General features: G+C 41.0%; 1 protein-coding gene across 1 annotated transcript; it reads left to right on the forward strand.

Moving 5' to 3' along the window:
• The first annotated feature begins 3,154 nt into the window (after positions 1-3,154).
• tmem179aa (transmembrane protein 179a, genome duplicate A) lies at positions 3,155-6,649 on the forward strand. The gene is made up of 4 exons (XM_076272444.1): positions 3,155-3,456; positions 3,884-4,021; positions 4,624-4,702; positions 5,553-6,649. Exons 1-4 carry the CDS (start codon positions 3,155-3,157, stop codon positions 5,730-5,732), a joined length of 699 nt encoding a protein of 232 aa, XP_076128559.1. The 3' UTR covers positions 5,733-6,649.
• The last annotated feature ends 7,571 nt before the right edge of the window (positions 6,650-14,220 follow it).

A 14,220-nucleotide genomic window follows, 5' to 3' on the forward strand; every position in this document is an offset into this window, starting at 1 on the left:
AAACTACTCTTGTCCCCTGAAGCACCCAGGGATGGGGAGAGAGGTCAAAGTTGAAGGAAGGAGATGGTTCAGGGATTTTGATCAGTTAGGGACAGGAAAGGGGATGGGGGAAGGGGAGAGATTGTTTTTTAGAGAACCTCATAAGAGGCTTAGTCCTGGGGTATTTTTACACGGGCAAGACGTTGGCCGCAGCAGCAAAACGACAACAAGTCCTGAAATCAAGATGGAGAAAAACATTTACTGAGACATTCAGGGGTGTGTTCAATAACAAATAATAAGACTATTTGTACTGGAGCCCCTGGTCATGAATTTATGACCTTGGAGTAACAACCTAGTAGTTTAACTGTTGTAACACTAGAAAGATCCAGGATTACTACACCACATATGTTGCTAAATCCAATTGCATGGACCAACAATGCTTATTTTCATATAACATAAAGCAACATTTACTGACAACAAAATAAATTCTGAGGTGAGGTTTATACATAATCTAATGTTCATATTATTAAAATCATAATCCCATGTGGGATTTTAGTGGTTATACCTGGTGCATGGTTCAATGTTTCCATAACGTTAGATAATAAGATAAAGAGAGGATAGAAATAAGATAATAAGTTAGCCATACCACAGAACTCTTACTGCTTACTCAGTACCGCTAGTCAAGCTTGTCTAGTCAAGTTGCGACCAACCAGGCCCTTACCTGTTCTTGTATTGTGCTCACATGGTCCGATACGGGAGGGATTTAAGTCCAGTTATCTGTATTTGTGAGACATCTCTGAAATATTTCTGCAAACGCCATTTTTCAATGAAAAGAATGATGATGATGCCAGAGAGGGCTACTCGTCCTGCTATCTCTCTAACACTCTATCTAATCTCTTTATCTCACAGAATTAGTAAAACACGCCCTCTGTCACTGGACCAATCACAACTGGGGATTCAGGGACCCCTTTTCTCTCTTCCTTAGTAGTTTACCCTCCAAAACAAGGAAATGAGTGACACCAAACTTTTGAATGGCAGTGTAGGCCTATATGTTTTTAGTAAATTCAGAATATGTATTACCATCAGTGCACAAAGTCAATCTATCATGTGATTTCAGTTGGTGCAATGTTATATTTATGTGTCTTGATGTGGCCTTTTATTTTATTTTCAAATAGTATAATAGTTTTATGTTGCCTATTGTAAGTGTTTCCTTTACCTCACATGTTATGTGCATGCAAAAGATACATCTTTGTGATTATTATAAATAGCTTCTGCAACACTCCAAATTCCATTTTAGGATCAATAAAGTATATCTATCTATGATCTATCTATAGTCTGTGGATTTTTACAGTCATTAATCTACCAGGTTTGCCCAGCACTGTTTCCATGGTAGATCTCGTGCGATAGGTCTACTACAGTATTAGACGGGGATGCAGGAGACAAGGTCAACTGCCATTGTGCCCAGCTGTGTTGCCATTGTCTGGCCAAAGAGATGCGTGTGTACGGATTAGACAAGACAGGGCACATTGGGTCATTCCTAATGTGCACACTCTGTGGACAGGGCATGCAACGATTTTGGTTTAATTTGCAGTAGCATACAGGGATAACTAAAAACTGTTTCTGAAATTGTTCTTCATGTTGAGAATCACTTCATAGAAATTCCATTCACCGTGTATCTAAAGAAACATTAAAGCACTGTGTTATGCTTTAGTAAATCATATTCTTGGACATACCTGTCTGCTATGTGGATAGAAATGACCTAATATCTTTATCAGGGCTTTAACCAGAATAGAGAGTGGAGTGCACAACTGAACAAGAGGACAAATATATTAGAGTGTCCAGTTTGAGAAACAGATGCCTCAGAGGTCCTAAACTGGCAGCTTCAGTCAATAGTAGGCTACCTGCACAACGCCAATGTCAACATTAACAGAAGAGGTGACCTCAGGATGTATGGCTTCTTGACAGAGTTGTAAAGAAAAAGCAAAATCTCAGACGGGCAAAAGGTGGGCAACAGCAGATAGCTGACAGAGGGAGAGTGGAAAAAAGTGTTATGGACAAACAAATCAAAGGTGTTCAGAATCTTAAAGAAGAATATTCCAAATGGCCAGACCAGACCAAAATGCTGGAGGAATGTTTGACTCCATCTCTCAAACATGGAGGAAGTGTAATGGTCAGGGGGTGCTTTGGTGGTAGTAAGGTGGGAAATGTAAGCAGGATAAAGGGAATCTTGAAGACAGACTATCACACAGTTTGTGATGCCTTGCCACACCCTTTGGAGAGTTCACTCTAATAAGAGAACTACAGCACTGCTCTAAACAAAAGAAGAAGCAGCTGGTATTCAGTCTATAATGGAATAGATTGGACAAGTGACCCACACTTTTGAACGGCAGTGTATGACAGTAAACTAGAAGATTTCATCCCTTGTCATGTGTAATAGCAATGCCTCACAGCCAGGGGTGGACAGTGAAGTTTTAGAAATGTGTGACTTTTACTCCACTAGATTTGAGTGGCCTTCTTAGTATTTTTAAAAGCAAGTACTCCTGTATTTTAGGTCAAGTAAAAAAAACTGACAGAAAAACTGACAACAGATTTTGATGCAGGCGTCTGGGGTCGACAGCAGGGGGCACGATAGGCAAACACAAACAAACACCTTTCAGTTTAGTCCACATTTGATGCATGATGGAACTAATTTAAATAAAGATAAGATATAGAATAAGACATTTTAAAAACGAAAGTGGACAGTTGTGTAGGCTATATGAAACATGTACATTTTGATTGGAAACCTACCTTTAAATGTAGGCCAATAGCTCAGCCTCTCAGACTGAATGTTTAGGTCAAAACCACAGATGTCCTCATTAAATAAACTTTAAATGAAGAAATCAAGGAATAATTTACATTGGTTTGGCTACGGGGGTATGTTTAATAGTTTAAGGAGATCGACATATATTTACAGCCATTAAATTAGACCTAGGCTAGCCTACTGTAGCCTACAGATGCAAAATGATTACGGTAGAACATCAAATGAAAATTATAGCCTACTTTTATTTTTAGAAATTAGAAGAATGTTCGGGGGCTTACAGTAATACAGTCGCTTGTGGATGAGGGATGTTGGTGCTGTTTCCAGCTTTTTGATATCGCGCATGCGCTCTTGTGTTTGGCAATAAATGGAGGAGAGATGGCCCTTGACAATTTTCTCTTTGGCCAGTGCATCCTCTATTTTTTGGCATTCCTTTTTGGCTTCATTGCCGTTGTGCCTCTCTCGGAAAACGGCGATGACTTCCAGGGAAAATGCCTGCTGTTCACTCAGGGAATGTGGCAGAACGAGAATATGACGGTGGGAAAGCAGCGGTTCATGGTGGAGGAATGGGGTCCGGAGACATCCTGCCGTTTCATCACATTCGTCGGCATCGTTTCGCTCATTCTATCTGCGGTGCAGGCATGGCGAACCCTGTTCTTCCTCTGCAAAGGCCAGGATGAGTGAGTGACTTGACATGAAATACGAAATGTCGTTAAAGTTAGGCTATTGATCGCCGTGCGATAGTTTATTTATAGGGAGCAGATTGGGATGTCCATGTTGAGCAGATGCTGTAGCCAACACGATTTACATATCCTGCCATGTCCTACGTTCCCTTCCAGGATGTTATTTTCACGTGAAAAAACGATATGTCACATAACAGTAATGAAATGTATCCAATCAACCTGTTTTCATCTTTGGGTTCCCAATGGTTTGACCCAGAGCCATATAAAGGTACCTTTATATGGCTCTGGTTTGACCTATTGCCTATTTTAAGGCTGAGAATCGATATGAGCAGAACTAGCTAATGTAACCCTAAGGGTGATGATGATCATGCCAGTAGCCTAAGTAATTAAACCTAACTAATTGTAGCCTGTTTTTCTTCCTCAGTTCATTCTTTCATGCTTTCCTCAACCTGCTGCTCAGCTCACTGGTGGTGTTTGTAGTGTTTGTGGCCAGCACCATTTCAAGTGTGGGCTTCAGCTCCTGGTGTGATGCTATCACTGAGAATGGAGCTATGCCAAGCAGGTGGGTTGTGTTCTCAATACAACCCCTTACAGCACTGTACAACCTCAATGCAGGCACAAGACAGAAACACAGTAGGCCTACAGCAGTAGGCCACAGTATACAGTAATCATATATTTCCAGCTGATGCTTTGTGTGTTTACACAAAATATTTTGCAGTACTATATTTGTACTGTGATATAGGTTGTTTATAAATAAACACAGACTGTAAATGAATGCTTTGAACACTGAATGTCATCTACATCTGTTGACTGGACGTGGTCTTGGTACTTTTTCTGTTGTTCAGAGCTTATTCCAATCTTCATCTCTTTTTGCCTTGTAAAACATCTCTGAGCATGACCCAGAGCCTCATTTCAGAAGGAACCCTTATGAGATCCTTCAAGATGCTTAATAGCTGACCATGTCGGATTATGTGACAATATGTAATGCATGTCTTATTTGAAAGCAGGACAGCACATTCTTATATTACTCCAATATGAATTATAAATGCACACTATATGCATGCATATTTTAATGAATTAATTCGGCTTCATTGGTCTGTAATTGACTGTAATGTAATGTAACCTGAACACTGTAGAGTTACTTTGTATTTCACTTCTGTGCAGCTGTGAGGATCTGCAGGACACTGATCTGGAACTGGGTTTGGACAACTCCTCCTTCTACGACCAGTTTGCCATCGCACAAGTAAGCCGCTATACAGCACAAGATGTGATTGAGTTCTCCATTTGAGTGTTACATTGGAATGCTGATACTCTGCTCATCCCGGCACAGACAGTATTGTACAGTTCTTTGAAGAGTTATCAGATATGAAATCCATCCCGAACCACAAGAAGGAATGAATTAAATTTGATCTAACGCACAAAGAGTATTGTTTAAAGTAACAGGAAGGTATAATTCACAAGTCCAAGCCAAGGAAGTCAGATCCAAGTGTCAACATCAATCTCCAGGAAGCAAACTCTTAGGAAAGCGAAAGGGTCACTAAGTTGTTCTCTACAAAGGACACATCAGTTACCTTATCTCCAAAAAAACATCTCACACAGTGGGGTGATTGTGGATTAGGAACAGGTGAGTGTTCAGGTAGCCAGCATACACTCACAGCTGGTGACCACGAAGGCCTAGAGTAGAGCCCCTCGCCCTCTGGTGGTCTCTGAAACAATCTACAGGTTGTGGATGTACAAACTGTACAAATACTGATATACCCAGAGTGACAGAGTAAACCAAAGAGGTAAACAATGGTTGGCATTTTATTTTCATTTAAATTCAAAGGACAGCATAGTCAATCGTCTTTTGGCATTGGCATTTTGGCACAAGGGTTTTTCTCCAGCACATATAAAACCTGTAGTAGAGATTTAAATGAGATGTGCAGTAGTGTACAATCCTTCATATCCATTACAATATGATGATAAATAGTCTGAAGAATATTCTGCACAAATGAGTAGGCCCATAATTTGCAATGTTTTATGTGTATAATATCTCGTTTTGTTTATATTGTCATGATCTTTGAGTGCATCCATTTATTTTCTCTGTTTTGTAGTTCGGCTTGTGGTCAGCCTGGCTGACATGGCTGGGCATCACCGTGCTGGCCTTCCTGAAGGTCTACCACAACCACCGCCAGCAGGACCTCCTCGACAGCTTGGTCCAGGAGAAAGAGCTGCTGCTGGGTCGCTCGTTTCGCCGCGGCTCCGACATGGAGGAGAAGAACGCTCTGATCTGAGCGCGTGCGGCCCAGCCCCAAAGATATTCCCCTTCTTCCATCGAGATTTCTTCCCATAACGCACTCCTTCTCCCCCCTCCTCCTCCCCGCGGCCAGTGAAGGCCGTGATCAGTAATCAGAGACCCATTGAAAGAGCACCCCATAGCTCTCCCCTCCCTCTACAGCCACGTCTTTAATTAACCACAACCACATTGATTATAGAATGAGTTAAAGACACTAATGAATTTCCAATTGGATCACTTGTTATTTGTAGTAGTTTGCATGATTTCTAGTCTGTTGATAGGCACTAAGAGAGGGGGCACTAAGCAGTGGTAAAATCAACCTGGAGAAAACATAATGTCTTTCCTTTCCCTAAATTCTAGTCATATTGTCTAATCTGCACATAGTGATAGAAAGCCAATTGGCATACAAAGCAAATTTTATTATGGTGCAGGCGTCAAGGGTGCCAGTCTTCCATATTTTTCTCCCAAATATCATTACTCGTTATTCATACGATCCCAAACTCCCATCTTACATCTAATATATCCGCATCTTATATACCACGATTAGTTTGGCATGTAGGCCTATGAGAACCTGCCATATGTATGCCAACAAGCTTTAAGGATCTCTTTGTTCCAATTGTCACTCCAATGTAATGGGAACATTTAGATACTTAATCTACAGTATTGCATGACTACAGTGGGTTTGTTCATTCAGCCGCGACATCTGTATTCAAAATAAGTGCAGGGTTTACAAGAATGGTGGAATTGGCATGGATGCACTGTGAGGGAACTAGGCTGGTCACAATGAGGAACACTGTTGTCTTATCAATCACAATGAAATGCTTACGTGCGGCCACTTGTCTGTGTGTATGTCACAAGACTGTGTTCCAGAAAGAAACTGCCAAGTGTAATAATGGATCATTAAAGACTTTTGAAGAAAGAGTTACATGTCTCTAGATGTTTAATTTTCTTGCTTTGATTTAATTTAGATCGAAATAAATCGTGAATTTAGTCTTTCAAAGATGAAGGCTTTGAAGTTATACTTTGAAGAATGGCTGCATCATCTGAGACATATTACATTTATATTACCTTTGGGATATCTGTATGCTAAACATTTTGATTGTGGTGATCAATTGAAAAATGAGGCATAGACCATGAGGTTAACACCTTGGTCAATAATCATGACCTTTTGGTCCACACTCACAAATCAATCAAACCACCTAAATGTGGTGTCCCATGTCTGTATTTCAGACCATCTAATCAATCTGATAAACATGCTGAAATCATTTTCAGTTATGCAGTAATTTATTTAGGATCTGAAGTCAAATGAGTAGTTTTAGAACTGGGCTCTGAATCTTACCAGCATGCAGTTTGGCGCCGACTACTGTGTTATACTGCCATCTTGTGGTCAGAAATGAGAGGAACATAAGACACAAAAACAAATGAAGCCTCCGCTGTTGTTCAATGGTTGTTTTCTATTGAGCTGGTATTGTAAGACAATGTATGTTCAAATTTACACTTAGTACTCAGAAGTAAAATCATGAATTATGTTGTGTCCGTAAAAATACCCAGAAAAAAAAACGAACAATAAATTACCCTGGCTCAGGTTGACCTTTTAGGGTGTGCAAGCAGACCTTGTGCATGTGATATCAAGGACATATTTTATGGGGAATCAACAGAGATAATGGGAACCTATAGGTTGGAGGAAGAGATTTCCAGAAGCCCCCCACCCCCTGCGCACCCCCCCCCCCCCCAACCAGAATCCTCATATTTATACAGGATCCTCTCCACTGAGAGGGAAACTGGGGGATAGTAAAAGATTCTTAGTGGTTCATAACCTCTATCTGAGGAACAGGACCAGTGGGCTGTTAAATTTTACCAGGCAGAAAATGAATTCTGTTTTCTAACACCTTGCTTGCCACTTAACAACCCCTGAGGATCCCCCACCATTTTACATGTAAGTAGTTTAAGAGCTGCAAAATGGCCCCTGTCCACATAAACATGACGGTGTGTCGACACGGAAGGAGTCAGCCGAGTTGAAGTCAGCTGAAACCTCCATCGCTAGTGGTTGTAAAAATTAATTGAATAAATAAATAAAACACAAGTGAGAAATAGGGTATGTCAGTAATACCATGGAAGTAATGTCACAGAAAATAAATGCATATGGAATAAGAATTATGTAGAGATTTCCATTCCATTCTCGTGGTAACCCAACTGCCTGTGAGAAGGAAGAAAATGAAGACAATGATACCTGTCTTTCAGGTTGTCGTGCCTTTGACCTGCCTGTCTACATAGCTGAGGAGGCCCTTTCTTTCCAGTTCGATGCCCTCTTTTCTCCATGTCTACTTTTCTCCTCAGAAGGAAATCTAAAATTCTAAAACAAATGGGTTACACCTTATTTGAAGGTATCTACATAAGAGTGACATGACACTGTCATGAACGTGTCATAAACAATTATAAACCAGTCTTAAACATTTAAGACATAACACTTCTGTCATTAAGTGTCATTCGATTTTTGTCATGACAAGTTAGGGTTATGTGTTCATGTTTCATAGTGTCATGTCCCCCCCCCCCCAAAAAAAAAGCCACTCAACTCTTTCACCAGCCACTATAAATACAACCCCAAAACAGAAAAAGTTGGGACGTTGTGCAAAATGCAAATAAAAACTAAATGTGATAATATACAAGTCTCGTAAACCCATATTTAGCAGCAAAAAGGACACAGACAATATATCTAATGTTGAAAATGAAAATTTGGACTATTTAATGGAAAATATATGTTCATTTTGAATTTGATGCCAGCAACATGTTTCAAAAAAAGTTGGGACGGGAGCATGTTTACCACTGTGCTGCTTCACCTCTTCATTTAACAAAATTCTGTAAATGTTTCGGAACTGTGGAGACTATTTGCTAGAGTTTGGAGAATGAAATGTCCCATTACTGCCAAATACACGATTTCAGTTGCTCAACAGTATGGGGTATTCTTAGTCATGTTTTTCATTCCATTATGCACCTAATTTGACAAATCTGGACTGCAGACAGGCCATTTTAGCACATGGACTCGTCCTCTATGGATAAATACTATTTAAATATGTGCAGAATTCATTTTGCCATTGTTTTCCTGAAATATTCAAGGTCTTCCCTGGAATAGATATTGCCTGGATGGCAGTATGTTGCTCGAAACCTGTATACATCTTTCAGAATTGATTGTGCTTTGCCAAATGTGCAAGATGCCAATGCTGTAGGCACTAATGCTCCTCCACACCGTCATAGATGTTGGGTTTCGAACTGAGCACTAAAACAAGTTGGATAGGTTGAATACATGGATAGGCCCTCTCCTCTTTAGCCCAGATGAGTCCATGATTTCCAAAAATAATGGCAAGTTTTGATTGGTCTACACAGGACCTTTTTCCATGTTACCTCAGTCCATTTTAAACAAGCTCAGACCCAGATAAGACGGTGGTATTTTCTGTATCGTGTCTCAATATAATTTTGGTTGTTAAAATTTTGGCTGCAGTTTTTGAATTGAGTATCAAACTGTGCACATAGACAATGGTTATCAGAAGTTGTCCTGAGCCCATACAATGACAGGTGTGGAAACAGGTCTGGTGTTGATGCAGTGCCATCTGAGGTCCAAAAGACCACGACCATCCAATGTGTTTTTCAGCTCCTTCTCTTGTTTGCAAAGATTTCTCTGGATTCTCTGAATGTTTTAATAATATTATGTCCTGTAGATGATGAACCCCCCAAATACTTCACAGTTTCACCTTAAGAAGCATTAAAATGACATTGTTCATCATTTGTGTACACAGGTTTACACAGAGTGATGAATACCCCTACATCTTTACTTCTAATAGACCCTGCTTCTCTGGGATATTCTTTTTCATACCCAATCATGTTGCCAGTTACCCCAATTAGTTGTGATACATTCCTCTTTTTGTTTTCTTTATCATTACACACCTTTTCCAGCATTTTGTTATCCCTGTCCCAACTTTTTTTTAAACATGTTGCTGGTATCAAATTCAAAATTAACATATATTTCAATATATGTCATCACTCACATACATCATACATACAGTACTCTGCTTGCAATAGTAAGTCCCTTCACCATATTTGCAGTACACTGCCCCCCCCTCTCCTACCTACACAGCACATTATTTCATCAGGAAGCTTCTCCAACACACATCCCCAACATACTTACAGCACACTGCCCCCCCCCCCCCAATACACAGCACATTGTCTCATGAGGAAGCTTCTCCAACACACATATTGCACACTGCCCTCTCCCCACATACACAGCACACTATCCCATCTCCCCTGTCATCCCCCCAACACACACACCAAGACCCCTGGCAGTTGGGTTAGCCCCTTGAGCAGTGGATCTGCCCAAGGTTTCTTCCTTGGTAAGGGAGTTTTTCCTTGCCCCTGTTGCTCTTGGGTGCTCCTTGTTGGTGCCCCCCCCCCCCCAATCCCAATCCTCCCCCACCTTTCTTATGCAGCCCTTGCCACTTAATCTACTAACCCCCTCTTCTACTGCACTTTTTACCCCCCCCCCCCCCATAAATGCACAAATAGGCTGACACCAGACATAATTTCACCGCATTTCTTACTTCCAGTAACTATATGCATGTGACAATAAACTTCCTTGTATCCTTGTATCCTTGTATCCTTGTATTTGCCATAAATAGTCAAATTTGTAATTTTCAACATTTGATATGCTGTCTGTGTCCTTTTTGCAAGTAAATATGAGTTTAAGAGATTTGCCGATTATTACATTATGTTTTTATTTACATTTTACACAACGTCCCAACTTTTTCTGTTTTGGGGTTGTATATAAAATGATTAAAATGTGCTTTTCTCAGTATTTTTCTCGCGAACTGTTTATCACAGCAAATAGTGGATAGCTAGCACCGTTTAAAAGCTGAGAAAAGGCTCTTTCATGTGACACATGTGTGATGAGTAGCCTACTTCTCGAGGAGTTCAACAGAGAAGAATGGGTGAATTTGGACGCACTTCATATGCCTTGTAGTGAAGTGAAGCTGAAGCGCTGCGCCATGCTGCGCAGGAGACTGCGGCTCACTGGTAGGTATTATAGGTACGCAGCACTGAAGTGAGAAATGATTTAACTCTTTGTGTAGCGCATGTGAGCGCTTTTTTCCCCATTTCAACCTGAATATTGGTGGGGACATTTCAGTCGTAATTCGACATTAGTGTGGGCACGTCCTTAGGTCCCCATGCAAATCTACGCCCCTGCTCTGGATTCATTTTAGAAGGAACAGTTTAATTATTCATTTATAGACAGATTCCAGTACATAGATTTTGTTACATCATCGGCCATAAAGACTCAGAGTGTCTGAGTCTGAGCATACTAACAACTTGTTAGCTAAAGCCTGACTTTTCTTTCACCTTGAGAAGGAGAGACAGATCCAATGAATATGCAGATTGTAAATAAACCCAAAAGCACATTCAAAGTGCTCTCCAGGCACAGTCCCCTGCTGAACCACATCCGGTCCCTATCCCCTGGATCATGATGGAATCTCATTATTTGTGATGCTGGAGACATGAATGTGATGCCTGCTCAATTAAAACTCAGCATCTCCACTGAGTTTCAAGGAGGTCTTTTTTTGATGAAAGATGAAATATGCAAGGTTTACAAAAACCACAGCAAAAGCACTAAAATACCCCCCTCCTTCAAGCAAAAGGATCTATTTAAGAAAGTAGATAATTTTTTAAAGTTCATATAAGTCTTTGACTGTGCCTTTTAGTTTCTCTGCTGTACATAAATAAATACATTCAAGAGAAATGCTGCAAAAGTAATAATGTTTTGGGAACCCTGGGGAAACCTCAACAGGCTTTGATTCACCAAAAGCTCAGTTTAGTAAGCGTGGTCTGAGATCTAATCCAGCAACTCAAGAATTTTTCAAGTTGTTCTCCCCAAAAACTTTTACTCTATTACGTTTGCTGTATATATTTGTGATAAGTCGATATTAAACATCTGTGGCTTCCTCTTGACACCCTTGGGTTGGACATCTGATGAATATCCAAAGTAAAACTAACTTTACAGCAGTGTGACAGCCACCAGTTTTGATGGCAGATTGGACCTTCAATTTAATACTTTCCATTTGAAAAGCACCAGCTCCTCTCCGAAGGATATACTGTGGGATCTTGATTAGACCTGGGCTGGTCTTACTTTGCTGAAATGTGCTGGCTGGCGTAGACATATTTCTTCGGAGAGGAATCGCATTACTTGTCAGATTTGATAGATATTTTTCCCGGGTGTGGACTCAGTTTACTTCCTCCCCTGATAGCCTCACTTATGGAGCCCTCCGCCTAAGCTACATCAAACCCTCCCTAGATCTTCTGTGAAACACACAATATTCATCAAACTGGAAGGATGGAAGAACTATAACTACCAGTGAATAGCTATAACCTAAGTGCTTTTCTCGGACTCCAGTGTGTCACCGTAAACAGCTCTCTGTTTCTGGCTGAACCTGATTTAATTATCTATACACAGGCCACCATACTGCCAGCTAATGAGCCCATTATATGTCAATTCATTTTGTTTAATGGAAAACATGCCATGTACATTCTTCCGTCGATCATTTGTATATACTGTACATATGTGAGAGTATTTATTTTATTCCCTTGAAACATTGGCCTATAAGGCGGCACACAAAGTTTCCATATATCTTTGGGACATTCGTAATAAAACAGTAGGCCTACTATCCTCTGTTATCTCGCATAGTGTCTATCCAAGAGCTGCTGGTGGCAAACATTCATACGCAGATGAATAAAATCAGCATAAACTGAAATGCATCCATATCATTTACAACACGGAATTCATATGCAACTGGTAGAATATGTTTTTGTTTATCATAAATTGCATGCATCTGTGATGATGACCAAAGAAAATCCTGGCAAAATGGCCTCCCCCTCCCCCAGTCCTTTGGGCAGAGAGGTAATAGAAGGGTCATATTTATGGCGTCATTCCTTATAATCGCTATTTACCCCATGGCATTTCTTTCCTGTTTTAATGTGCTGGCCTCTTGCTAGCCACAGTTATGGCTCCATATCGGTGGTAAAGCAGGAGGCTAAAGAGGATCTGAATGGCCGCGCCACTGGCCCAATAGCCCTGGGTAATGAGCTATGGGCTTTCTTGCTCCTTCTCCCTCCCACTCAATAGCACTCTGGAGGGAAGTCACGGTCAGATGCACAGCCGCGGTGCCAGGGCATGTCATGCCCGCCTCCCACAACCACGGACGCGTCGGGGGGTGCGGTGGTGGTGGTGGTGGTGATGGGGGTTTTGAAAAAGAAAAGCAAGGATGGGGGCCGGTTACTCTACACCAGGGGCTGGCCCCGAAATGAACCTCACCTCCCCTTTGGAAGCACTATACGTTAATGGCCACAGAGGAGAGAGTGATGAGCATGAGGAAGAAAGAGAGGGAGAGAAAGAGAGAGTGAGACGGGAACGAGAGAAAAAGGGGAGGGAGGGTGAAGGGCTATGTGGGTGGATGCTCAGAGGGAGATTAGAGCAGTAGGGAGAGGCGGTCAGGCCGATTCTGGAGCTCTAATAGGCAACGGTGTTCATTGAACAAAGTCCGAATTTCACATCTGCACCACCAGTGCTGATGGCATTTTGGCTACAGTGCAGTGAACTGCTATGGATGAAAGTGTGGAAGACCATTTGGCTGTTGGTTTAGCAGGACTAAGGGCAAAGCGTATCTTTCTGAAATGTGTTCTCATGATGTTTTCATTCATGTTGAAACCACTGTTGTCAACATCGTTTTCTACCTCATCTCTTTGGAGCTATGTACTTGTCTTCCTTCAACAGCATTATGACTCAGAATTGACTCAGATCCTCAGATATTGCATGTTCTATACTGTTACTTTTGCAGAACAAGCACCTGCTAACCAGAAGGCTGTAATATGACAAATCAGCTGTCATTTCATGACAAGTCTGCAGGTTTCTGAAAACTAATGTTCTAAAAAATGTATAAACAACTCTGGCCTAGAAATTAGTTCGGTGCTGGAGTTGCAATGCAGATTTAAATATTGATACATTTATTAACACACTCCATAATTAATATGGAAACTGTACATTTTTTGTTAGCCTCTGATCACTGCTGAGATCACACAGTGGAAAAAACAGTTATAAGTAGAATGTCAATGACATCATGTTAGGTTAGACCAGGAACAGGAAACTGTCAGAATGCATATTGCTCTGTTTCTAATCACCCCTGTCTTTATTGATGGTAAATAAGATTTCCCCTTGTCCTCACTGTTAGCTAATGATGTGTCATAGCAGTAATGGTTTGCTGTGTTGCTTGCTGTGGCATGAAGGGACCAAGCATGATCAGTTGACTCCGGCCCTGGTGAGTACAATTACATTAGGACTGCAAACCACCTTCTATAATTTTGGACTTGGGCATCCAGGAATCCTTGATTAAAAAATGTCACCACTCTACTTTTGAGAGGATTATTTCAGCTGAGCAAACATTTTTACTCAT

Source organism: Alosa pseudoharengus, unplaced genomic scaffold, assembly GCF_046254945.1.
Source record: "Alosa pseudoharengus isolate Yale_2024_CS ecotype anadromous, Long Island Sound unplaced genomic scaffold, YU_APseudo_1.1 YU_APseudo_1.1_scf_7, whole genome shotgun sequence".
Classification (NCBI taxonomy): Eukaryota; Metazoa; Chordata; class Actinopteri; order Clupeiformes; family Clupeidae; genus Alosa; species Alosa pseudoharengus.